The sequence below is a fragment of the Sus scrofa genome, chromosome 2 (assembly GCF_000003025.6).
Source record: "Sus scrofa isolate TJ Tabasco breed Duroc chromosome 2, Sscrofa11.1, whole genome shotgun sequence".
Taxonomy (NCBI): Eukaryota; Metazoa; Chordata; class Mammalia; order Artiodactyla; family Suidae; genus Sus; species Sus scrofa.
The window spans coordinates 57,309,092-57,335,174 of NC_010444.4; the positions used below are offsets into that span (position 1 = coordinate 57,309,092).

Here is a 26,083-nt window from a genome sequence, read left to right on the forward strand (position 1 = left end):
GAGCCATGCAAGTGTCTGGGAAAAGAGAGGTCCAGGGTTCAAAGGCCCTGAGATAGGGTCTTTCTGCCATGTTGCTGCAGGAACACTAAGGAGGTCCACGTGGCAGGGGAGAGTGATAGGAGATGAGGTGGAGAGACTGTGTGCAGGAGATGCAGAGGATGAACGAGTAGGGTCTTTAAACTTTGACTTTTACTCTGAGAGAGGTAAGAGCCACCGGAGGATTTCAGAGGAGGAGGGTCCGTATCTGACTTAACAATTTAAAAGGATTGTTCTCACAGCTGGTTAGAGAAATAGGGCAGGGGAGTTGGGCAGAAGGGGAGAGAACTGTTGTGATCATCAAATTATGGCGGATGATGCATTGGAGGAGGTGAGAGTGTGAGATGTTGAGCACTGGATGTGAGGCCTGTACATTTCTCCTCTCTTGGGATGTCTCAGAGAACTCACCAGTTTTGGTCTGAGCACCAAGAAGTACAGAGTTGCTATTAAATGGGATGGGGTGAGGAGGGCTGTGGGAAGAGTGTGTGGGTGCACAGACTAGAAATACAGTATGCACAACTTGAGTGTGTGACAACCCCCACCCCCTTAGAACGCTACATCTGGAGATGCCATCCAGAGAGTTGGATGTGGGAGCTAGGCATCCTAGGGGGACCTGGGCTGGGGATTTGTACTGTGGAAGTGGAGAAGGTCTTTCAAGCAAGAAAATGGAAGAGATCACAAAGGAGTAAGTATAGACAGGGGTCCAAGGACTGAGCAAGGGCAGGGAGAGGAGGAGGAAACCACAGCGGTGGCCAAGAAGGTGGTAGGAGGCCATGGAGGTGGGAGGAGAGCCAAGAAGTACAGAATCCTGGAAGGCCCTGAGAAAGGGTGTCAGGAAGGAGGAAGTATCAGAGGAGAGGGGAAATAAGGCCAGAGAAGGAGTCTTCATCTTTGGGTTAGAATCGCTGTGGTCACAAGAGTGGTTTCTGAAGAGGTTGGGGAATAAAATCTGCCCCAAATGTCCTTCAGAGGGAGTAAGCGGAGGGCGGCAAATAATATTGGCAACTCTAGGGAGGGGCTGTAGAATTAAGAGACAATAGGGGATAGGGGTTTTTTTGGGGGGGGAGGGCTGTAACATCAAATAAAGAGCGAAAATTGATTGAAAATATATTACTTGCTTAAAAAAAAACAACAAAAATAAAGAATATACAAGGGGTAGGGGAATACAATCGCGGGAAATGTAGCCACAGAAGTAGATAAAAGGCCACGATTGGGGGTGGGGGTCAAGAGCCAAGTTCCAGACCCTAAATTTAGCTGAGCACAGGGCGGGGACAAACCTGCGCTCCGGGAATCTGACACTGTGGTCCGGGGGCCAGGGCCTCTGGCCAGCTGTGTTTGTCGGCCTCAGGCAGCAACTGGGAGTGGCGCCCAGGTGGGTGTGTGTTTCCACCTGTCCCAGCCTGTTTTCCACCGCTGACTGGGTCAGGCTGGGGAGGCCTAGACAGGCTTGCGTCAGGGCTGAGCGAAAGGAGAGACTGAGAGAGGGAGCCCCGGGACGCAGCAGGACGCGGGCCAAGGCAGGGTACTGAAGGGGGACAAAGTGGGAGCGCAGGCCACTGGCCTGCCGTTAGATCCCCTCGCCCTGTGCTGCCTAGCCCGCCATCCACGCGCACCCTCCTCTCAGGTTTTCCAGCCTGGCGCATCCTCAGCTCAAGTCTCGGCCAGCCGGCGTCAACCCCGCCCTTCCTCTCCCAGTGGGCGTTCGCGGGCGGTGTACTGCAAAGTCCAGTAGCTTCCCGGGCGCCGCGAAGTTGGGTGCGTTGAGGGTGCGCATGGCGGCGGTGGGGCCGCGGACCGGCCCGAGCGCCGGGGCTGAGGCGCTGGCATTGGCGGCAGAGCTGCAGGGCGAGGCGACCTGCTCCATCTGCCTGGAGCTTTTCCGTGAGCCGGTGTCCGTTGAGTGCGGCCACAGCTTTTGCCGCGCCTGCATTGCACGCTGCTGGGAGCGCCCGAGCGCGGGGCCCACTACCGTGTCCCGCACGCTGCCCTACTCTCTGCCCTGCTCGCTGCCCTGCCCGCAGTGTCGCGAGCCTGCGCGCCCCGGCCAGCTACGGCCCAACCGGCAGCTGGCCGCAGTGGCCACACTGCTGCGGCGCTTCAGCCTCCCAGCTGCCGCGCCGGGGGAACGCGGGCCCCTGGAGGCTGTGTCCGCCGGGTGTGCGCAGCACGGCGAACCTCTCAAGCTCTACTGCCAGGACGACGGACGTGCCATTTGCGTTGTGTGCGACCGCGCTCGCGAGCACCGCGCTCACGCAGTGTTGCCGCTTGACGAGGCGGTGCAGGAGGCCAAGGTGAGCGGAAACCTCACCCCTACCGGTCCCTGAAACCCCCAATCCCCGTTCTGCATTCCCGAACGCTCAGTGCAGACGACAGGCAGGCCAGGAGGAAGGCCTAGGTGAGCCCCTGCTTCTTTCCTCCTATCCCACGCTGCCTGGCATTGGCTACAGGACCGAGGACGTTTCTCCCTCTTTCACCCTCACACCACCAATACCGCCCTGAGGAAAGGAAGAGAGGACTAGCCAGGTTGGGCTTCTGGGGGACTTGTATTTCAGCCTGGATTGTGCACAGATGGTCTTGAGGACGTGAGACGCTGGGGCCTTTGGGGTCACCCTGCAGTTGCCCCGTACTCCTTTGTACAGCCTATGCACACTGTATCATCCTGACGTCCAGAGATGGCTTCACCCCTGCAGTTTCCTCTTCCTCCTCAATGAATAGGGCCTTCCCTTTCTCTTGGACGGCTCAGAAAGGCACATGTGGGGGCTTCTAGAATCCTCTCCCCATAATGTCTCCCTTCTCACTCTCCCACAGGAGCTCCTGGAGTCCAGGCTGAAGGTCTTGAAGAAGGATCTGGAGGACTATGAGGCCTTTCGTTCCACCGAAGAGAAGGAGAGTAAGGAGCTCTTGGTGAGCAGGGCAACCCCCAGGTTGGCTCCCCAGTGACAACAAAAGGCCACCCACCAGCCTGACTCTGTGTGTGTGGTTTGGAGTGAGTGCCTGTGGAACAGCAGAGATGGATTTTAAAAATATAATGGAACGCATACTACATAGGGTGACTGTGTAATTTATTGTATAAACAGAGCTTTTGAGAGCTAAAGGGAGTACTAAAATAGTTCTTTTTAGAACAGCTGGCTTAAACTGAAACTATCCCAGTGAATCAGGATGTGTAGTCCCCCTAATATTGCATAACATCCCAGTTAGGGTCTGTGGAGCATCTTGTAATTAAATACATTAGCATTTCTGTAGAGAAACATATGCATAGTCATACTAAGTGGGGACAGAAAATATATAGCCTGTCAGTCTAGGTAATGCTTTACCACCAAACAAGTTATGAAAAAACTTTTCATTTTTTAGAGTTCTTTAGATTTTGAAATTGAGACTAGGGGAGAGGGCATTGGAGGTTGAGGAGGGGATGGCAAAGCTGCTCCCCACCCAGAAGAGGGCAGGAGTTTGGGGGACTTGGGTTTTCCACAGGCGATTGTGCCCAGCGCCCCTGGTGGCTTGTGGTAATATGTTATCTTCCTTGAAGTAGAACAGGAGTGTGAAGTGGGGTTCATTTTGGTTATGGTAGCCAAACATGGTTAACTGTCTTTTTCTATCTCGAAAATTCAGTTCCTAGCTCAACATATAAGTTAAGAGAATGAAAGGAGCTACTAGGACCAGTTACAGCGGGGCTATTCAGTTCTGGAGTTGGAAAATGGAGGGAGAGGAACCACCTATTCTTAAGGGAAGGAGTGCGGTGAAGAGGAAGACCCTGAGTTCAGATGCCCCTGGGTCCTTTCCTGACACTGAACTGCATCTGGTACACTTGCCAGCCCATGTACATCTCAGGCTTTCTCTTCTGATCATTTACTTTCCTCCATAAGGAAGTGCTCACCCCTTGTCCCTCCAGACTTCCATCCTCCTCTGCTGGAAAAAGGAGTAACTGTGTGGCTCTTTGGCTCTTGTCCTACATCCATGACCCAGAGGGTCCTCCACATCTTTGGCAGCTTCATGGTTTCTGACCCCATGCCCCATGACATTGCTTAGCACTTTCTATTGGGTCCTCTGCCAACACCCACCCAGCCACATCCCCCACCCCCTGGCCCACACATCCTTTATTATTACAAAATACCCGCTCAGTGAAACAACTATTGCTGCTATGATAACAAGGAGGATGAATATTTTTATTTGAAAATGTTCTTACCATTTAGAGGAGTGGTTCTGAACTGTTGGCAGTTGTGGCCCCTAGTGGACATTGGCAATGTCAACACTGGGGCAGAGATGCTACTGGTATTTACTTGTAGAGGCCAGGGTACTGCTTAAATATCCTGTAATGCATGGGACAGTCCACCACCACAAAGAATTATCTGGCCCCAAATGTCAGTATGGCCAGGAATGGAAACCTTGATTTAGAATATTTTGGCAAATATTATTCCACTTATGTTATTTCCTCAGGAGACCATATGCTGTAGTTGCAAGAAGTTCAGACTCTAGGGTCAGACTCCTTAATTAGACTTCTGGCTTCTTACTTCAACCGCCTCTGTGGTCTCTGTCTCCTCATTTGTAAAATGGGATGAGAATGTACCCACTGAGGGAGTTAAACACCTGTAAAATGCCCTGTGCTGCCTCTGCCTGCTTGCCCAATGTCCTGAAGACTGGGGAGCTATGTCCTGAACCCAGATGTCCTGACTTCAGAACCCTTTTACAGTTTTCTCTTCCAGCCATCCATTCCTCCTCTAGAGTTTTCAGGGAAGAGGAACTTTGATATTTGAGCTTGTCCTAGAGGGATGGAATCCTTCTTATTGGCCATGAGAGGCCTTGCTTGTTATATCATGCAGAGTCCCTCCCATGTGTTCACTTATAGAATCAAGAGGATCAGAAGGAAGAGTCTGTGTCTGAGAACACAGAAGTGAAAATCCTGTGGATAGTGATAATGGAAAAAATAGAATATGAAGCTTGGGAGTTTCCATGTGGCTCAGCAGGTTAAGTATCTGGCATTGTCACTGCACTGGCTCAGAAAAAAAGAAAAGAATATGAAGCTTGCACACAGCATATTGTCACTTATGTCATTGTGGGTGTGATCTTACTTCTGGTCACGGGCACTGATTTTTCTTCCTTCATTCTACTTTTCTGAATTTCCAGGTTTTGTATTATAAGCATGTATTATTTTTATAATTGCTAACCAGGAAAGGTACTCTTTAAAAAGAAGTCAAGTGAGGAGTGAAAGTTGGAGGGGGTGATACTTTAAAGAACAAAATTCAATTGGGTAAATTAAAAAAATATATTGGCTTTATTCAATGATTCATAAATCGAGCAGCATACCCCCCCCCCCCTTGCAGAAAGAAAGAAGTTCTGAAGAGCTATACAAGGCAAGAGATTTTATAGGCAGAGGGAGCAGGAACAAAGAAGTTGTACTAGGCAAAATCGTGTTGGGGGATTTACCTTGGGCCCAAGTTCAATCCCTGGCAGGGGAATTCTGCAAGCAGTGGGCATGGCCAACACCAAACAAACAAACAAACTAGGGGTGAGGGGAAGTGAATTGGTTGCTTTCCCTGCAGGGGATGGCAGGGGTTTATCAGGCAGATTACTGAACAAACGCTGATGGTTTTTGGCATGAGGAAGTTCCTGGACCAAGGATTGAACTGGTGTCACAGCAGTGACCCAAGCTGCTGCAGTGACAACACTGGATCCATAACCCATTGTGCCATAAGAGAACTCCAGGTGATTCCTTATTGGCTGGATTAATATAACATTTTTGGGAGAACCAAAACAGTAAATAAGGCTTCTTCGGTGACATGGGGCTTAGCATAAGTGACTCCACTTGGGCCTCTGCAGGCCTGTCTTGACTGAGGGAGGCACTAAATTATTCATTCCACTTTTCAAATGAGGAAACAGCAGCCTTGGGTAGTTCTGGGGTGAATGTGAAGTGCCTCAGTTTGATGGGAGAACCCAGATCTAAAGTGACACATGGGCGCATCTCTAACGGGAAAGGAAAGCGTGTGTTGAGGCTGCTGTGTGCTCAGAAGTGGGATTTTTATTTATTAAAAATCTTTTTTGTAAAAATTTTATTGGAGTATAGTTGAGTCACAGCATTGTGTTGGTTGCAGGTGTACAGCAAAATGAATCAATCATACATACATACATGAATATTGAGAACTGAATATTACAGAATATTGAGTAGAGTTTCCTCTACTATACTGTGGGTCCTTATTAGTTATCTATTCTACATATAGTAGTTGTATGTGTCAGTGCCAAACTCCCAATTTATCGTCTCTCCCAGTTTTCCCCCTTGGCTACCATAAGTTTGACTTTGAGATCTGTGGATCTATTTCTATTCTGTAAATAAGTTCACTTTTATCATTTTTAAAAATTTGATTCCACCTATAACCGACATATTTGTCTTTCTCTGTTTGACCTATTTTCACTTAATATGACAATCTCTAGATCCATCCATGTTTGCTGCAAACGGCATTATTTGTTCTTTTTATGACTAATATTGCATTGTATCTATGTACCACATCTTTTTTTTTTTTTTTTTTTTTTTTTTTTTTTTTTTTTTTTTTTTTGCTTTCTAGGGCCACACTTGTGGCATATGGAAGTTCCCAGTTCCCAGGCTAGGTCGAATCTGGTTGAATCAGAGCTGCAGCTGTGGCCCTGTGCTGTAGCCGTGGCAATGCCAGATCCAAGCTGCGTCTGTGATCTACACCACAGCTCCAGGCATCCGCAACGCTAGACCCTTTAACCTACTGAGCAGGCCTAGGGATCAAACCTGCATCCTCATGGATACTAGTCAGGTCTGTTACCTGTGAGCCACAACGGGAACTCCTATACTACATCTTCTTTATCCATTTCTCTGTGGATGAACATCTAGGTTGCTTCCATGTCTTGGCTATTGTAAATAGAGTTGCAGTAAACAGTGAAGCATATGTATCATTTCAAATTATGGTTTTCTCTGGATATATGCCCAGGAGTGGGATTGCTTAATCATATAGTATTTTGATCCAGTTCTATATTTAGTTTTTCAAGTGACCTCCATACTGTTCTCCAGAGCATGCTCACGGTGGGCATGTGTGGGTGAGTCTCTGACCCCTGAGCAATGAGGGGAATGGAACTCTGTCCTGTGGGATGGCTCAGAGGCTCCTGTCCAAATGCTGGGTCTTGAATACCCACATCCCCTTCCCTCTTGGACTTCTCTCCTGGGACAGAAACAGATGGCAGCCGAGCGAGAAAAGGTAGGAGCAGAGTTCCAGGCTCTGCGGGCCTTCCTGGTGGAGCAGGAGGGCCGGCTCCTGGGCCGCCTGGAGGAACTATCCCGAGAGGTGACACAGAAGCAGAATGAGAACCTGGCCCAGCTTGGGGAGGAGATTGCCCAGCTCTCCAAACTCAGCAGCCAGATCCAGGAGACAACTTGCAAGCCTGACCTTGACTTTCTCCAGGTGAGTCTGAATCATGTATCCTAAGGCATCAAGAATGGCAGTGAGAGCAGAATCAGATCCCATGAGTTTAGCAGAGTCATGTAATCTGAAGCTGAAAGGGTCCGAAGCCCTGATTTTCCTGAGGTTAGGGGTCTAAAGGGATGTGATAAAACTTTCTTGGCCATGATCCACAATAATATACCATACAATTTATTCTTTTATATTCTTTTATATATATATATTCTATATATAATATAGATATAATATAATATCTTATATTAAATTTTATATATATATTTTCTATTCTACTTCGATGTTTTCTATTCTATCTTATTTCCTTCTAAAACTGTCACAACCCACCACATAAACTTCATAAGTCACAAATGGGTCAAGAATAGCCATTTAAAAGGCAATATTCTGGGGGTTCCCTCTGTGGCTTAGTGGTAGGGAACCCCAACTCCATGAGGACTTGGTTTTATCCCTGGCCTCGCTCAGTAGGTTCGGCGCCCCCTGCAAAAGGCACTAGTCTGAGTGACCAGTTGTTACATAAGGGCTGTTGCTTGCCTTGGGTGATGTTGAAAGTACAGGCAGGGACCTAGCGCTTGAATCCAGTGATGATTCTGTAACGATGCTGTAATGTTAGCACATTTGTAGTGGGAGCACATTTGCAGAGGTGTGGGCTGGGTTGAGGGGTCGACCTTGTTGATGAGATACCCAGCGGCCAGCTATATCTGGAAGCCGTTGCCACCTGGGGGCCCATGCAGGCAGTGATGGGTGACATACCTGTTTGTTGCTTATTCCTCTGGAAGCAGGGCAAGGGGCCAGCTTTATTTTCTCAAAGGTGAATGCTGATTTTTTTTTTTTCTCTCATCTTTCTTTCCAGGAATTCAAAAACACCCTAAGCAAGTGAGTGGATCTAACAGTTCCTTGGGTCTTCTAGGCTGATTCTTCTTTTTCCACTGAACTTCCTCTCTTCATTTCCATTCCTAACCTCTCACCTCCTGATCCCATCCCCCTCCACTGCTTTTCTTGTTTTCTTTGTTTGTTTGTTTTTTGTTTTGCTTTTTAGGGCTGCACCCACAGCATACGGAAGTTCTTGGGCTAGGGGGTGGAATGGAAGCTACAGTTGCTGGCCTGTACCACAGGCACAGCAACTCTGGATCCAAGCCGCATCTTCGACCTACACCACAGCTCACGGCAACGATCTCACATCCTCATGGATACTAGTCAGATTCGTTTCCGCTGTGCCACAACAGGAACTCCTACCCGGGTACTTTTTGTTTGCTTCAGAAAGGTGGGTATTCTGGCACAGGGTCAGGCTTTCCTTTTCACCTCTCCCCACCCAGAAGACCTCACTGTCCTAATTGTGAAACCCAGTGGGAGTGGAACAGAGTTTGTGGGCCTTCTTCAGGGTCTTTGTCCTGCAGGTGCAGCAATGTGCCTGCCCCCAAGCCAACCACAGTGTCTTCTGAGATGAAGAATAAAGTCTGGAATGTTTCCCTCAAGACCTTTGTCTTAAAAGGGCTGCTCAAGAAGTTCAAAGGTAGAGACCTGTGTGTGGGGCTGGACCATGCAGTCCTGATGGTGATGGCGGTGTGTTTCTGGTGGTTTGGCATCCTGAGGATATGCCTTTCCAGAAGCTGTGTGATAAAACAGGGACTAGAGTATGTTAAAGATAGACTAGTGTGGGGAGGCTCTGGTGGCTAATTTATTTAGATTCCCCACCCCACCCCAGGATACAAAGATCCCCCTGAGGATAGAAAGAGTGGAGGGGCGTTGGGGGCAGAAAGAGGAATGAGGAGGGAGAGCTCACCTCAGGATAGCTGTAGGCAAAAGAGGGGGAAGTGGGAGAGGTAGAGCTAGAATACTGCTCCCCTCCCAACCCCCATGCCTGGCCCAGCACCTGCCCATCAACTCTAGGGTATCTGGGGAGTGAGGGGGCCAGTGGGGCTGCAAATGTCAAGGAGGTAGAGTTACTGACAGTGGCAGATAGAAATCTCCCATGTCATTCATGCACACCCTGCTTTGTTTCTCCCCCTCAGAGGATCTTCGAGGAGAGCTGGAGAAAGAGGAAAAAGGTATGATGGTTATTGTGACAGTGAGTACCTGTCATATGGCCACATAGAGATCCACTGCCTGCCAGCGACTGTCTCCCTGGGCTCTGTGCATACCTGTTTCCTTCTGCCCATCTGCCTCAGCAGCTCTGCCATCCGTTGCCCTTTCTCCCTCATCCTTATAATTCTGATTCCCTCCAGCAACAGTGAGGCCTGCAGACTTATAAACCATGCATCATTCCAGAGCAAGAGTGCCCTGCACTTTGGGATTGGGGAGGGTTTGTCAGTCACCTGGACAAGTCTCTCTTCCCTATTCCCACTCCCAGACAGATGGAGGCCTTTCCTGGGGACAGGGGTTGTGCGTATTGGGGGGTGTATGTGTGAGGGTAAGCAGGAAGAGACTGAACACAGGAAGGGAGGTGGTTCTGACTCCTGCAGAGCTCTGGGGTGAGTGAGATCTAATACCAAGGGGAAGGGAGAGCACATATTCCTGATGACTGAGCTAAGTCAGATCTTACCTGGGAAGAATCTAAACCAATTGAGTCAGACTATGTCCTATGTCCCTTCTCTGCTCAGAACCCTGCAACAGCCTTGCTTACCTCATTCAGTAAAGGCTGGAGTCTGGCAGTGGTCTTCAAGGCCCCATGGGGTCTGGCCTCACTGCACCTTCTTCCCCTGATTCATTCTGTGCAGCCACACACCTGCCCTGTTGCTCCTGGAATGTACCAAGCACACACTCGCCTCTGGCTTTTGCACTGCCCTGGCTATGCCACGGCCTGGAACACCCTTCCCCAGACAACCCTATATATGACTTTTACATCTCCTTTATGTCTCTGCTCAAATGCATCTTTTCAGTGAGGCCTTCCCTGGCTCCCCTAGTTGAAATTACAGCCTGCTCTCCTGATCCTTCCATCATGTATTGTCTTTCCTCCCTCTCCTCCCAAAAAGGAGTCAGGGATACTCCACTGTGGGATTTCAGGGCCTAGAACAGATCTGGAACATAGTAGTACTTACAGCAAGTGTGCATATTTTAACTTTTTTTTTTTTTTTTGTCTTTTTGCTATTTCTTGGGCCACTCCTGCGGCATATGGAGGTTCCCAGGCTAGGGGTCCAATTGGAGCTGTAGCCACCAGCCTACACCAGAGCCACAGCAACACAGGATCCGAGCCGCGTCTGCAACCTACACCACAGCTCACGGCAACGCCGGATCGTTAACCCACTGAGCAAGGGCAGGGACCGAACCCGCAACCTCATGGTTCCTAGTCGGATTCGTTAACCACTGCGCCACGACGGGAACTCCTATTTTAACTTTTTATTATGGAAAATGTCAAACATACACCAAAGTAGAGAGAAGAGCATAACAAATATTATATACTTCTCATATACCTTCAGCAATTACTGACTTGTGGCCAGTGTTTTTCATAAACAGCCCTACCCACTTCTTCCCACTGGATTATTTTGAAGCAAATCACAGATAACTATCATCCCCATAAATATCTTAGTATGTTGTCTCTAAAGAGATAGACTTTAAAAAAAGCATAAACACAAAACCATCATCATAACTAAAAACTTAATAATTCTTTCCAGTATCTAGTGTCCAAAATTCCCCAATTGTCTTTTAAATTGGATTTATCAATATGTTTGATTGGACATCCAAATCAGGTTCATAAATTGTATTTGTATGTGATTTCAACACATACTTTTTTTTAAGATTATGAAATTTATGATTTTTAAAAAATCTTTTATTTGTATATATATATTTTCCTTTTTCTTTTTTTTTTTGATAGGCAAGAAATAGATTTATTAGGATAGGACACTTGTGAGAGATGCAAGGGGGCAGGCATAGAAGCTCTGCTGATTTTTAAAAAAATTTTATTTATTATTTTGCTTTTTAGGTCTGCACCTGTGGCTAATGGAGATTCCCAGGCTAAGGGGCCAATGGGAGCTGCAGCTGCCGGCCTGCGCCATGGCCACAGACACAGCAACACAGAATGCGAGGAGCAGCGTCTGCAACCTACACCACATCTCACCCCAACGCGGGATCCTTAACTCACTGAGTGAGGCCAGGGATCGAACCTGCAGCCTCATGATTCCTAGTCAGATTAGTTTCCGCTGTGCCATGATGGGAACTCCCATATATATATATATTTCCTACTGTGCAGCATGGTGTCCCAGTTACACTTACATGTATACATTCTTTTTTCTCACCACATGTTCCACCACAAGTGACTAGACAGAGTTCCCAGTGCTACACAGCAGGATCCCATTACTAATCCATCCCCAAGGCAACATTCTGTATCTATTTACGTAACCCAAGCTCCCAACACGTACTTATTGAGGGGGCGGCGGAGCAGGGGTAGCCAGGCAAGGGGCCTGCATGGGACCGACGTCTCTCCTGTCTCTCCTTCACGCCAATCCGCATAGTGGAGCTGACCTTGGACCCCGACACAGCCAACCCCCGCCTCATCCTCTCTCTGGATCTTAAGAGCGTGCGCCTTGGACAGCGGGCCCAGGATCTGCCCAGCCACCCGCGTCGCTTCGACACCAACACTCGAGTCCTGGCATCCTGCGGCTTCTCCTCCGGGCGGCACCACTGGGAGGTGGAAGTGGGCTCCAAGGACGGCTGGGCCTTTGGGGTGGCCCGTGAAAGCGTGCGCCGCAAGGGCCTCACGCCTTTCACACCTGAGGAGGGCGTCTGGGCGCTGCAGCTCAACTGCGGGCAGTACTGGGCGGTGACCAGCCCTGAACGAACACCCCTCAGCTGTGGGCACCTGTCCCGTGTGCGTGTAGCCCTGGACCTAGAGGTGGGGGCCGTGTCCTTCTATGCTGCAGAGGACATGCGCCATATCTACACCTTCCGCGTCAACTTCCAAGAACGTGTGTTCCCCCTTTTCTCTGTCTGTTCCACTGGCACCTATTTGCGAATCTGGCCTTGAGGGGCACTGTCTCACAATATCAAAGACATGAGATTGGGTCGTTGGGAAAAAGGGCTCTGAGGTCAACTGAGCAGAAGAGATGCCTTGGACCCTGCTGTCTGTCCTCTACCTGGTGTGGGCATGTGGATTTGGCCTGAGCTGTGAGAAGGTGGAGGTGGATGAGAACAGGAGCCCAACTCCATCAGAGGTGCTTCCTATCACTGTCCCAACTCAGAAGGTCTTCTGGTTCCATGTAATAAAACCAAACCCTGTGTTGTCCTGTTACAAGGGAGCAGCTTCATGACTACTTCAGCTTTGCCTTCTTGTCATCATCTAGCTCTGCCCTCAGAGACCTGGATCTATCCGGCCTGATAAAGTCGTCTATTTAGTGAGGAGCACTGTACTCCCATCTCAGAGGGGAATCTAAGCCAGAACTGAAAGGAGGCCCTTGATCTGTACATGAGGAAAAAGCCCAGGACAACAGCACATGAGCATTGCTGCCGTCCACCACCCCTTAGCCTGATGACAGAGTGTATGTACATCTTTGGCCACTGTGACAGCCCCATGTTCTTACATTTGCCACACTCTTTTCAAGTGCCACAGTACAGTCTCCTTTAGGTAAGGAGACCAAATTCTGGAATTTTGAAACACAAGATAGTACTTATAATTTTATAGAAGCAACCGACACTTTTATGGAAATGCGCAGGGCACAAGCATAACCCTGACAGACCCTTTTGGGAGCTTCCCAAATGTATTCCAACAGCAGAGGACCCTGTGCCAAGTCCTGCTCAGCATGGGTCCTGGTGGGTGTTATTCCCTTGGCTAATTGTTCCCCAGCTTCTATGTGGCTGGGTTTCTGAGTGGGTGGAGGTGGGCTCTTCCCTGCTTTTTGCTCACCAGGAAGGAGGTATGGGGAGATGGAATTACATATGTGAGCTCATTTCTAGAGTGCCTTGACTTTTCTTGACTCCCCCAGTCTGAGTGCAAGAGCACAATTATGAGCAAGGGTTTCTGCCAGACTGGGTGAGCATGTGTGTTTATGTGTGTGAGGAACTCGTGCATGTGTGTTTATACCTCAGACCTCAGGAATGGGGAGGGGCAGGGACATGTGGATTTTGGAGAGGGCATTTATGAGCATGCACATAGGGATTAGGTGCAAACAGACTTAAGTCGGTATGGTCACACCCAATTATTGATTTATTGTTGTAAAATATTAGCCACCATATTTATATGAAGGTCAAAGGTTTCCTTTCCCCACTACCTGGCTACCCAACTAGATAAAAGCAAGTCTCAGACCTAATTCTGTCCCACACAATTGCTTAGACAGTGACAATGGAATAGTCTGGTTTGCAAGCATCATGGAGTTACCATGCTTAGTGTCTAAGATGCTTAAGGCATATTTTGCATACAAGGGTCTTGTCGGGCAGGCATGACATGTTTTCTAGAGGCAGACCCAGTGGACATAGCACCAAGCCATCAGAATCCAGTGTCCTTTGGGCTGGGGACAGGACCATTTAAGAGTCCAGTCTACAGCAGCATCCCAGAGGGTAAATCTTGTATTGACATATCGAGAACACTGTAGCCAATCCATGTGTTTGAATACCACCGATTTCCACAAGGAAAATCCATTGCTAACATTCATTTACTAATTAAACTGCCTAATGTTATCATCAAGCCCTAATGTTATCTGGGCTTATATGGCTTTTGGATTGAGTATCACAATTAACCTTTATATCCATCTAACAACAGTGCTGAATACATTATAGGTCACAGAAGGTAGAGTGACTGCAGAGATGCCTGTAGGATCAGGTCGGGGCACTGCAGGGGTAGCTGTCTGTGTGTTTATTTTCAGCTTTTGTGTTTGTAAATGTGACTTGTATATGTAAGATTTTGCAGAATAACTGCATAAATCTCAGTATATCTGAAGAGAGGTAACAATAGTTACTTAACAACTACAGGTGGACAGTAAGAGAGATGTTTTCTCTTGGTCACTGGGGCAGCGTAGTGACTTAGGATGTCACAGTGTTGGTGTGACACTGTGTGCATTTTCCTCTCCCATCCTTTGACCATCATAAGATCTCTGAGATCTCTAGAACTTTGAGAGCAGTGGTTTGCCTAATTTGGGTTTCTTCTGACTCTACTCATTCATTGGTCCTAGATCCTTGTGAGGTGCTGAGACATGAAAACTCACATCTTTGACACCAGATCCTTACACCACTCCTCATCTTCTAGAGTGGAGGGCACCTGGGAAAATTCCTCTGGCTTAGCCACCAGTGACTTAAGTCATCTGGCCTTCCAGGGACCAAAAGGCAAGTTGGGCCACCAGACCAAGTTCCACTAACCAAAAGCACACTTTCTGATCATTTCTGAGTTAGGGCTTCTGTTCATCACCTGGACTTTAAGCGTTTCTCCTTGCTCTTTGCCTGTGGGCCCTTTTGGGGACATTGATGGAACCAAATCTCCCAAAGTCCAAGGCAGGCCTAAAGGTTGCCTTTTCTTAATTTTGCCTAAAGTTGCGGTAGGGGCTAGGGGCCCCAGTCGTGATCCCTTCCTTGACATACCGACCTTCTGATTTTCCCACCATTTTCAACCAACCTCTCCCTTCTGATCCCCCTCTTACCAGCCCAGAACTGGATTCCTCTCAGGACAGCCTGTGGACACCCTTCCTCTAGTCCTTCCCTCAGAACCCCGACCTTGGAGCCCTATTCTCTTACGCAATAAGCAGCGTACCTATCTCAACAGGTCTTCCTCCCTGAGCCCCAGCCAGGCGGAGGACTGGGAACCTTTGGTATATTGTGCCCACCAGAGGCCCCGCCCCTATCCGAAGCGCGCCCCGCCCTCACCCCATCTCTCCCAGTCATCATGCGGCCAGGCTCCCTCCAAGGATTTGCTTCTCAGGCCGTGACATTGACACTCAGTAAAGTCGCTGGTGAGGTGGCGGTAGCCTGACCGGACGCTCACTGGCGGAGGGGCACGGGCCCCGCCTCTTGTCACTGAGCTCTTCTAGGAAATTGTCTGCGGCTGCGCGTCGACCAGAGCAGTGTCAACTGCTTGTGCGCAGAGACTCTGCGTGCAGTTGGCTCCATAGCTCAGGGGTTAGAGCACTGGTCTTGTAAACCAGGGGTCGCGAGTTCAAATCTCGCTGGGGCCTTCTTCCTTTTTTGTTTTTCCACCCCTCGGAAAAAAAAGGGGTGGAAGAGAGGATAGTGCACTCCCCAAGTCGAATTTCCGCCACGCTGAAAGGCTCGACACTGGCAGAGCTGTTTGCTTTTGCTCCACAAGTGCTCGCTCCTTATGGGTCTCTCCCTCCCGTCGCCTAGTCTTTCGAAGACCCTGACCCACGGCGTCTTTGGCCTTGAGATCACAGTCTCAGCTGGCCCATAGCACCTTCTTCCCCACGGCCACTTTCTCGTTTCCTTTATACGCGTCCTTTCCGCGAGTTCGTGGCGGGTCTTTCTGTTTCCCTCCTGTCGCTCCGCTTGCGCAAGGGGCTTGCCCTGGTCTCTGATTGTTCTTTTTTTGCGTTGGGACCACCTCTGAATGCCCCCCCCCCGACCTCCGCACACTTGAGAATCTACTGTTTTAGTAGGGAGTGGGGTTATATTTAACCCTCTGCTATCCTGCCATTAGTCCCTGCAGTCCCGCTTTATATTGAGGGCAGGCACATAGAGGTTGGAGAATCCCGTGAGTCCAGGACGCGCGAGTGCCGGAATGTGCCAGTGTGGAGTCAAGTCCGTTCGGGTCTTGATGCAAAGCCTGGCTTTTTGAATGGTAGAGGGCTCGTGTAAGGGAAGAAAGCGGTTCCCTCCGCTGCCACGAACCTCACCCACCTCACTCTCCCTTTCTGGGCGACTACCCAGGGTCTGGCGAGTGGTTTTTCTCTTCTCTTGTGTACCCCGCCCAGGTTCTATTTTCGAACCCTGATCCAACCTAGACCGCTACTCGGAGTCATCCCCGTGCTCACGTGGAGACAGCGACTCATTCAGGGCTTTTCTGAGGGTCCCCATCCGCTGGAGAGAGGACTCGTGCGGTCTGGGATGGTGCGGCGGGGCATGGTCAGGCCCCTGTCTCTGCCAAGGCTGCTGGGATGGGTAATGCCCACGAAGGCCACGGCGGGAGGGCGCCCAAGACCTCCAGCGAGTCTGGTTCTGTCCATTAGGCAGGACTCCCATCGTTCACTGAGGATTTAGCTCCTTTTGTACGTTCGATTTCTGTTAGCAGCATAAATCCATCAGAGAGAAGGTCAGCATTATTAGTGGGGGTTTTTGTTTAAAAGGAAAAGTAAAGAGTTGTTTTTTAAAAAGACTCTAATCAAATGGGACAACGTTCTAAACTTTACGCCCAGATGTCACGAATGCAGACTTTGTACTTTTCTCTATATATCCATAGAGAAGAGAAGCGAACGAAGACGCACCGCCGCGGCAAGCAGAGGAGAGTCCACCTAACGCGGAGTGCGCACTAGAGGGAGGGGTTGGGGGGCGTTGGCCTTGTGGTATCCAAGGAAGAGGCCAAGAGGAGTAGTTAGTGGAGAGGTCAGTGCAGAGGGAAGAGCAAGATCGCGGAGAGTGGCAATGGAAAAAATAACACTTTTTACCCTCGGAGTAGGTTAACAACCTCTCGTCTCCTATGCAGTTTTGTAACAGCCACCTGTGCAGGGAATTTCTCTGCCAGTGGCACAAAAATAAACCTTTGGGTGAACTCTGATTGGATTTTCGTGAACGTTTAAAGCAGGGATTCAGAATCACTGTTTTTTTACTACTACGTAATCCAGTAGAATTGGAGGAGGAAAGAGCCCTTACAGCCCTGGCCTCAGGTTCCCTGGGCGGGTAGTTTGTTCCGGAGCGATCCCAGGAGTACGCAGCCAGGGCAGATGGCCAGAATGCGCGAACTGGATTCCGGGTGTGCGCGCGCCGGCACTACTACGTTCGGTCACCATTGAGGAAGCGGGGTTCCTGGCCATCTTATTTCTGTTTCTCATTTTTCACTTCCCTACATTTTCTGATCATTTTGCAAATAAGTATGTGTTGGTTTTCATATTTTCATAAAATGATTAAGAAAAGCTCCCACCCCTTAACCAAGCGCTCCACAGGAAAGGACTACTGAGGTTTCATTTCGTCTGTCGCGGGTCGGGACCTAGTCCATTCCGAGTCCCCTCCAAGCCCGGAGCCCAGATCCCGCAAGGAACCCTCCGGCTCTACCGGCTTTTGCGCCCTGCCCCTGGTCCTCCAGACTTGAGCCTTATTTGGGGTCCCCCGGGAGAGGGAGGGGTCCCCTGGGAGGGGGAGCGTTCCCCAAAGCAGAAGGAGGCCCCATCAGCGTCTCTTTCTTATTCCAGAAAAATCTCAGAGGCGCGAAGAAATACGGAGCATTTACGCTAAACTAGCTACTCTGCGAATGGGAGTGAGAGACTCGGAGATTCAGAGAGGGTCAACAATAAACTAGAACTAAAGACTGGTTCTCTCCATGATGAAACTCCATATAGAATCATATCTAGGACTGAACGAGAAGCTTGCTTGTGCCGTGGCTCGTTGGTCTAGGGGTATGATTCTCGCTTTGGGTGCGAGAGGTCCCGGGTTCAAATCCCGGACGAGCCCGGTCTTTTTACCCGCCGTTTTAATTTGTGAGTTTCTTACGTGGACAGTTTTAGTCCTGCATAAGTGGTGGGCACTACTGGAAAGTGCGGGAGGACTAGGGATCAGAAAGAAGAGCATGTAGAAATGTGGCTGGATGGCATAAGAACCGAAGGTTACCGTTGAGAGATTGCTGAGCCTTTCTCGCATGTTTCCAAAGTCTCGTATCTAGTACCATCCTTTCACTGCCACTGAACTGTGTACCCACTGTACCCTACCTCCTTTTCACCGCCAAATTTTTTTACAATGAATACGGTTGCGGAAGAAGCCGCTCTCGCGGGTTTCCGTAGTGTAGTGGTTATCACGTTCGCCTAACACGCGAAAGGTCCCCGGTTCGAAACCGGGCGGAAACAACTTTTTTTCGGCTTCCTCTTCTTACCTTTTGAATTTATTGTTAAGACTGGGGTAAATTTGGTTGCAGAGGAGCACATCCCATCTTCACCTCTACCTGGTTACAGGAGTGTCATCTAGGTGTGTCATCTAGCTAGTGACATAGCTGGGTCCCCCGACTCTTCCTCGGGCGTCTGCAGAGACTTTAACCTACCCCTTTTGCCTTGGAGAACTTCGGGCGCACACATATGGCGTCGGGTATTTTGCTGTTGCAGGCCTGTAAATGCAGTTCCGGACTCAGAGTAAAGGCTACGTTTGCTTTTGAGTATCCAATTTACATTATCTTTTAAAGCCTTTGGGGTGAAGGAGCGGTTAAAAATAAAAAAACAGAAGAAGTCTGGCAGCGGTGGGATTCGAACCCACGCCCCCGAGGAGACTGGAGCCTTAATCCAGCGCCTTAGACCGCTCGGCCACGCTACCTGCGAAATATAAACGTTTTAGGTGGTATTATTTAATTTAGGTTAACACCCCCAAGGGCCTGAGGAAAGTCGATTGCTGGGTTGAATCTACCAGTAACCACAGAACTACACCCTAAGTAGCAGAATTAGATTGGTCAGAGTCAAGAGCGTGGAATCTGAGCTCTGAAAAAGAAGGATTCGTGGAGTACAGACGCAAAGGTTTGGGGAAGAACATTCAAGAGGTCACTTCGGCAGTTCACTTTTGGGGAATGGGCGGGAATGCAGGGGAAACCTACTCTATCACTTGTTTTGTTCTATTTATTTTTCTAAACTGTGATTGTATTGATTTTACAAGTTGAAAAAAGGAGGGGGAAACCCTGCACTACCTCTCCCAATTCTTTTCCTTCCTCCCTCCCTCTTTTTTTCCTTTCTCTCTCTTTCTTTTCTTTTTCTTTCTTTTTCTCTTTCTTTCTTTCTTTCTTTCTTTCTTTCTTTCTTTCTTTCTTTCTTTCTTTCTTTCTTTCTTTCTTTCTTTCCTTTCTCTCTCTCTCTTTCTTTTTCTCCCTTTCTTTTTCCTTCTTTCATTTCTTTTGTTTAACCTATAATATTTTGGGGCAATAACACACATTCAGAGGTGGCTGTTTAGTGACCGCGTTGGCCGCGATCTCAGAGGCCTCCAACTATGACAAACTGTTGCTTAGGTTTCACACACTTGAAAGGGTTTCCACATTTGAAACAAATGTTCCAGCTCGAAGTATCTAATATTGACAAAACATGACGAATTGCACACTGTGCGGAGACAAAGGGCCCCCCTTCATTAAAAAAATCAATTTCTTAAAAATAAAAAAATCCCCCCAAAAGAAAAAAATTAACCCGCAAGCCCTAAACTCAGATAACTATCAATATTTTATGAACTAATCTCTTTAGTTTTCTGTTGATATTTACCTACACCAGTGAGTCTATGCTATAGACTTGTGATCTCGCTATAGATATAGATTTTTAATTAAGCTTAAAAAATTATCATGAATGCTGGTGCATAACCAATAACAAGCTTAATTAGAGGAGGAGATAGGATAACTTCAGATATTGAGGTGGATTTCTGAGCACGCTATTTTTATTTATTGTTATTATTATTATTTTTTCAGCCACCCTCACATGGCATATGAAGTTTCAGGGCCAGGGATCAGATCCTAGCCACAGTCGCGACTTAAGCCGCAGCAACGCTGGATCATTAGCCTGTATCCCAGCACTAGCATGACCCTGCCCAATCCTGTTGCACCACCGTGGAACTCCCTGAGCAGGTAGGTATGAGGATGTTCGCAATAATTTTTTTTTTTACCTTGCACTTTCACATTTTTTTTTTTTTTTTTTTTTTGCCTGGCCCATGGCCAGAGATCGAATTTATGCAATAGCAGTGACAAGGCCGGATCTTTAATCCGCTGAGCCACAAGGAAACTCCTCTCATGTTTCCTTCTTTCTTTTTTGTTTTTCTTTTTTTATGTTTTTATGTCTGCGACCTCAGCATTTGAAATTCCTGGTCCAGGGATGAAATCCAGGCTGCAGATGCAACATTTATCCAGCTACTGCAAGGGGGGATTTTTTACTGCCGAATTACCAGTTTTCTTAAATCATAGATCATAGCAGCTTTCTATGATCAAGGTACTACAAATACAAACAAAATCTCAGATGCTTTTTTTTTTTTTTTTTTTTTTTTTGCTTTTTAAGGCTGCACCAGAGGCATGTGAAAGTTCCCAGGCTACTGGTCAAATCGAAGCTACAGCTGCTGACCTATTGGCAGACACAGCAACGCTGGATCCCAGACACATCTGTGACCTACACCACGGCTCACAGCAACCGTGGATCCTTAAACAACTGAGTAAAGCCCAGGATCAAACCCGAGTCCTCATGGATACTAGTAGGGCTTGTTACCTCTAAGCGGCAAAGGGAAGTTCCTTAGGTACTTGGAAACACATTTTAAGATAACAGCACACACCATATGTATTTCTTTGGGGACTTGATTATTCTTTTGGGAGACTGAAGACTACTCAATTTATCTCACACTACAAATTTAGCCTTTGATAACCACTGCTTCAATAAACCACTTGAAAGTTTTCTCAATATACTTTCAGTCCAAATAACTGGACATCTTGTGTCCTTAATTGATTATTTTTTGTCCAAATTAGTTACTTTTTGTCATACAAGTAATACAGTGGGCCCTCCTGCTGGTAGTTTGTCTTGGCCATGATTTACTCTTGCAAAACCATCCCTTACAGTGAAATCTGAAAAATATTTTCCCTAATGCAAGGGAAATAATCTGGATCAATGAAAAAGTCAAGCCATAGGTGTTTCAGGACATTCTTTCACTGATTTATTTACTTTTTGGTGTATTTCCTGGGACAGAGATTAAACTTGAGTCACAACAGTGACTATGCCAGATCATTAACCCACTAGGCCAGCAAGTTACGACCTCAGGACATTCATTGAAAACAGGTTTCAACAGTACTAAACTCCTTTTCTTTCAAAATTTTTCTTCCTTTTTCATAACTGTGCAGTCCCTGGCACATTCTATTCTGAAAAAACAATTATTTATTTATTTTTTAATGATCCCAAGAGAGTGGAATGCTGGGTCTTTCCTCAATTTCCTCCTCTTTTGGTGGCATCATTTAACTACGTGGCTATCCATAATGTAATCACAGCAGAGTTCTTTGATCAGACTCTTGACAATAATTAAGTGGAGAAAGGGCTCTTCGATAAAAGCCAACTGATCAAACAAGGTTTCTCATCATGGATCTGAAATTTGCCATCTAGAGCTGCTTTTCTTTCTCTGGAGGTTCTCAGAAACATTTTGTTAGCTTTCCCAAGAGCTGCTGGTACTCTAAGATGCACAACTCAGCTGTTCCTCCTCTTCCAGGGAGTCGTAGTCATCCTCCCAGTCATCAAATTCCTCGCCCTGCCCGGACCCTCCCGCCCCAACCCCCTGTCCCAGCATTCTTCTCAAAGTCAGGATTGGAAATCTGGCCTGGCTGCTTTCCCAGAGCTGGGCAGGTTAACATCCCTGCTCTTGACTGGATCGCCACCTCCTTGATTGTCTTCTTAAATCTGGCTGTGGTGAGGCTCAGATGCGTGGGTTCCGAGATGGCTCCTAGCTCCCGCTGCCCACCCCCACCTCTTGGGTAAAGTCCCTTTTGCCAGGCATCATGTCCATCTGTGCGTCATTGCTTTCTTCGAAGAGCTGGGACGGCTCCTACATTTCCATCATTGTGCAAACTGCTCAACTTCTGGAGCTCAACTTCAGCAAAGTCAGAGTTATGCCTTGAACCGTGGTTTTTTTTTTTTTTTTTTTTTTTTTTTTTCCCTCTTTGTTTTTCCAGGGTCGCACCGGCGGCATATGGAGGTTCCCAGGCTAGGGGTCCGATCGGAGCTGTAGCTGCTGGCCTACACCACAGCCACAGCAACGCAGGATCCGAGCTGCATCAGCAACCTACACCACAGCTCTCGGCAGCGCCAGATCCTTAACCCACTGAGCGAGGCCAGGGATGGAACCCTCAACCTCATGGTTCCTAATCGGATTCGTTAACCACTGCACCACGACGGGAACTCCTGAATCGTGTTTTTTTTAAACTTAGATTTTTATGTCAATAAATCTTCCCAAACCATATTAGAGTGGTTGGCTCAAATTCTAGAAGAGCAAAGTAGCTTGGTTTCTGTCTCTGGGGCCCTAATTTTGAATGGGACATCCGAAGAGTGGAAGGTAACCAGTTCTAGAGTTGAATATACTGGGACTACTGCTGCATCCAGTAGCTTTATTCTTGGTGTTCGCGTGAATTATGTATGTGTGTGTGTGTCTTTCTAGGGCTGCACCTAAGCCATATGGAAGTCCCCAGGCTAGGGGTCAAATCCAAGCTGTAGCTACCTACCTGTGCCACAGCCACAGCAACTTGGGATCTGAGCCGCAGCTGCCACCTACACCACAGCTCACTGAAATGCCAGATCTTTAGCCCATTGAGGGAGGCCGGGGCTCTGACCTGCATCCTGGTGGATCCTAGTCTGGCTGGTTACCGCTGAGCCAGGACAGGAACTCCTGTGTGAAATTTTAGTGTAGCGATTGCTGCATGATTTTTATAACTGTACAGCTGTCTGCTCTTCAACCAATGTGTATGTGTCACAGCCTGGTGTGCCTGCAGAGTTGGCCTTAGCTAAGTATTTCGAGTTTTAATAACACGACTGTTACCAAACACAAGTCTGAGTGCCCCATGCACAGCAAGGCCAAATAAGACAGAAAATGTAGGACTTTGGAGCAGATGGTTTATTGCAGGGCCATGCAAGGAGAGCTAAGCCAGTGCCCAAAAAAGCCTGGAACTCCCTGAGAGGATTTCAACAAAACACTTTTAAAGGTGGGGTGGTGGTGGTGGCAGGCATGACTAGCTGTTGCAAATTTCAGATCCTTTGTCCTTGTAGCTGTCCACATAGGTCAGGTCATGGTCATGATCTTGTAACTCTCTGTTGAGGTCAGGTCATGGGCAGGCTATCCTGCACATTTCAAGCTATAGGCAACATTCTGTTACAAAAGGTACAGAGCATGACTAAGCACAGGAAACAAAGCACAAAGATTTAAAGTAAGGTTAAAATAAAATGAACAGATCTAATATGGAGTCAGATTTGTTCTTCCCTATTCAGATCTACTCTCTTAATACCTTTCAAGTTTATAATATTATAGCTGTTAACCATAGAAACCACTGTACCTTAGGTCTCAGGAACTTAAATTCATCTTATAACTGAAAGTTTATACCCTTTAACCAAAAGCTCCCATCTCCCCTCCTCCCTGCCCTAGGTAACCACCATTCTACTCTCTGTTATTATGAGGTTGACTACAAATTCTACATGTGATTGAGATTGTGCAGTACTTATCTTTCTGTTTCTAGCTTATTTCATTGGCATAATGTACTCCAGGTTCACCCATGTTGTTGCAAATGGCAGAATTTCCTTCTTTTTTAAGATTGAGTAGTTTTCCATTGCATATCTATACCTACAGATATATCACACTTTCTTCATCCATTTTCTTTATCTGTTCATCTGTGGACAGATAACTTGGGTTGTTTATGTTATCCTAACCATTGTGAACAATGCTGCACTGAACTTGGGGGTATAGTTACTTCTTCTAGATACTGATTATAGTTCTTTGGGTATATACTCAGAAGTGGGTTTGCTCCATCCTATCCTAATCCAGTTTCAGGCAGCAGTATCCTGTTGGATAAGGAATGAATCTCCCAACATAGATTTCACTATTGTTGCCAGTGACCTCCATGTGGCTAAAACCATGAGTACTTTTCTGTTGCCATTTTTTTCAGTTCCCTGAAGAATCAAAACACTGAACTTAAAATATGATGTTGCATCTCCTGATCCTCAGTGCCTGACTCTCCTCCTCTTCCTCCAATTTGCTGTAAATGTTGAAATTTGGCAGGTTGTGGGCACCCTGCTCTTCTCAGTCCACTCTTTCCCTAAGTGACTTCATCCACTGTCATGGGTGCAAATATGATCAATACCTCTTGATTTTATCTCCAGCCCAGATCTCTCACCTGGCTTCTGCTGTCATTTCCACTTAGGCATTCTCAGGTGCACAAGTTACAGCTCCACCCCTCCATTTCCCCAATCAACTACATCGGCAAGTTTTCCTTCTCAAGAAACGGTACCAGCAAGCTCCTGGCTGTTCAATCCACATGCCCAAATGGCCTCGCTACACAACACTACTGCAACCATCATCTGTCTCCTGGGTCACTGAAACACTCCCAGCACTGCTCACAAACTGGCCTCCCAGAATGTCAGAAAGATATCCAGTTGTTCTGTGCTTACTCATTATCAAGCTCAAAGGGAGGTGTGGACGGAACCCAGAATTTGCAGTGAGAAATAAAAAACAGTCGACACTGGTGATAGGGGTAAGCAATAAGAGGAAAGAAGAAACAGGTGAGCAGTGACCCGGCATGATGAACCCTCTTGCCTGACAGAGTTGGGGTGGGTGTGTGAACAGAATCCTTCCAAACTCCTAACTCAACGCATAACCAATTGTTTTGATAAAAGCATCCTTAGCTTTACTGATAATGGCATTCACAGTCACCGAAAGTCTTTACTCAAAGCTTGGATACTCAGCAAATTCAGCAGGTTCTACCTGATTCTTTTCCCAACGCAGAGGGAGCGCCTTGCTGTTGGCGCCCTCTACTGCCGACAGGCTGTGGTTGCAACTTTGGAGGTGAAGAAGTTCCCCAGATAACAGGCAGGGAGTTCTCTTATCCTAGGGGTGGTGGATAAGAGTTGGGAGGTCTGTGAACCTGGATTGGTAAAAATAACAGGTAAAAATAACAGAATTATATATTTATATATAATATATATGTGTCTATGTGTGTGTGTGTATATATATATGTATATATGTATATATTTTCTTTTTAGGGCTGCACCCGTGGCATATGGAAGTTCCCAGGCTAGGGGTCTAATCCGAGTTACAGCTGCCGGTTAGATCCAAGGCATGTCTGCGACTTACACCATAGTTCAGGGGAATGCCAGATCCTTAACCCACTGAGGGAGGCCAGGGATCAAACCCGCAACCTCATGGTTCCTAGTTGGATTCCTTTCCGCTGCACCTTGACGGGAACTCCAGAATTTATATATTTTTTAAAAAGTAACTGAAACAAAGTCTTCCCTTCCATTCTTTAAAAGCCATTCTTTTCTATTACGGATTATTACAGGATATTGAATATAGTTCCCTATGCTGTACAGTAGGACCTTGTTGTTTATCTATCCTGTATATAATGGTTTGCATCTGCTAGTCCCAACCTCACAATCCAACCCTCCCCCAACCACCCCCCTTACTCTTGGCAATCACGAGTCTGTTCTCTATGCTTATGAATCTGTTCTATGAGTCTGTTACCTTCCATTCTTTTTTTTTTAATATATAATTTTTTTTTCATTATACCTCGTTTAGTGTTCTGTCAATTTTCTACTGTACAGCATGGTGACCCAGTTACAAATACATGTATAGATTCTTTTTTCTCACATTATCATGCTCCATCATAAGTGACTAGATATAGTTCCCAGTGCTACACGGCAGGATCTCATTGCCTATCCATTCCAAATAGCCTGCATCTATTAAAAATATGGAACGGGAGTTCCGGTCGTGGTGCAGTGATTAACGAATCCAACTAGGAACCATGAGGTTGCGCGTTTGATCCGGCGTTGCCCTGAGCTGTGGTATAGGTTGCAGACGCAGCTCGGATC

At 47.4% G+C, this 26,083-nt stretch overlaps 1 protein-coding gene and 4 non-coding genes across 9 annotated transcripts; 4 read left to right on the forward strand and 1 right to left on the reverse strand.

The window, feature by feature from the left end:
- On the forward strand, positions 1,439-13,336 carry TRIM7 (tripartite motif containing 7). Of its 5 annotated transcripts, none has more exons than XM_021083408.1 (8): positions 1,440-1,558; positions 1,661-2,327; positions 2,845-2,940; positions 7,221-7,451; positions 8,314-8,336; positions 8,858-8,973; positions 9,473-9,508; positions 11,909-13,336. In XM_021083408.1, exons 2-8 carry the CDS (start codon positions 1,809-1,811, stop codon positions 12,418-12,420), a joined length of 1,533 nt encoding a protein of 510 aa, XP_020939067.1. In that variant the 5' UTR covers positions 1,440-1,558; positions 1,661-1,808; the 3' UTR covers positions 12,421-13,336. The 5 variants fall into 5 exon arrangements, with proteins under 5 accessions (XP_020939071.1, XP_020939067.1, XP_020939068.1 ...); XM_021083409.1 differs by having other exon boundaries at positions 1,520-1,791; positions 2,058-2,327; XM_021083410.1 differs by lacking the exons at positions 1,440-1,558; positions 1,661-2,327 and adding an exon at positions 2,407-2,431.
- On the forward strand, positions 15,478-15,550 carry TRNAT-UGU. Its single transcript has one exon. It is a non-coding gene; the product is annotated as a tRNA-Thr (tRNA).
- Positions 17,922-17,993, forward strand: TRNAP-UGG. Its single transcript has one exon. It is a non-coding gene; the product is annotated as a tRNA-Pro (tRNA).
- TRNAV-AAC lies at positions 18,310-18,382 on the forward strand. The gene has a single exon. It is a non-coding gene; the product is annotated as a tRNA-Val (tRNA).
- On the reverse strand, positions 18,758-18,839 carry TRNAL-AAG. The gene has a single exon. It is a non-coding gene; the product is annotated as a tRNA-Leu (tRNA).

Coding starts and splice junctions, on each gene's coding strand:
- TRIM7 (XM_021083408.1), top strand. CDS start 1,809: ATGGCGGCGGTGGGGCCGCGGACCGGCCCGAGCGCCGGGGCTGAGGCG. Junction 7,452..8,313: donor CTGACCTTGACTTTCTCCAG/GTGAGTCTGAAT, acceptor CTTTCTTTCCAG/GAATTCAAAAACACCCTAAG. Junction 8,974..9,472: donor GCTGCTCAAGAAGTTCAAAG/GTAGAGACCTGT, acceptor TCTCCCCCTCAG/AGGATCTTCGAGGAGAGCTG.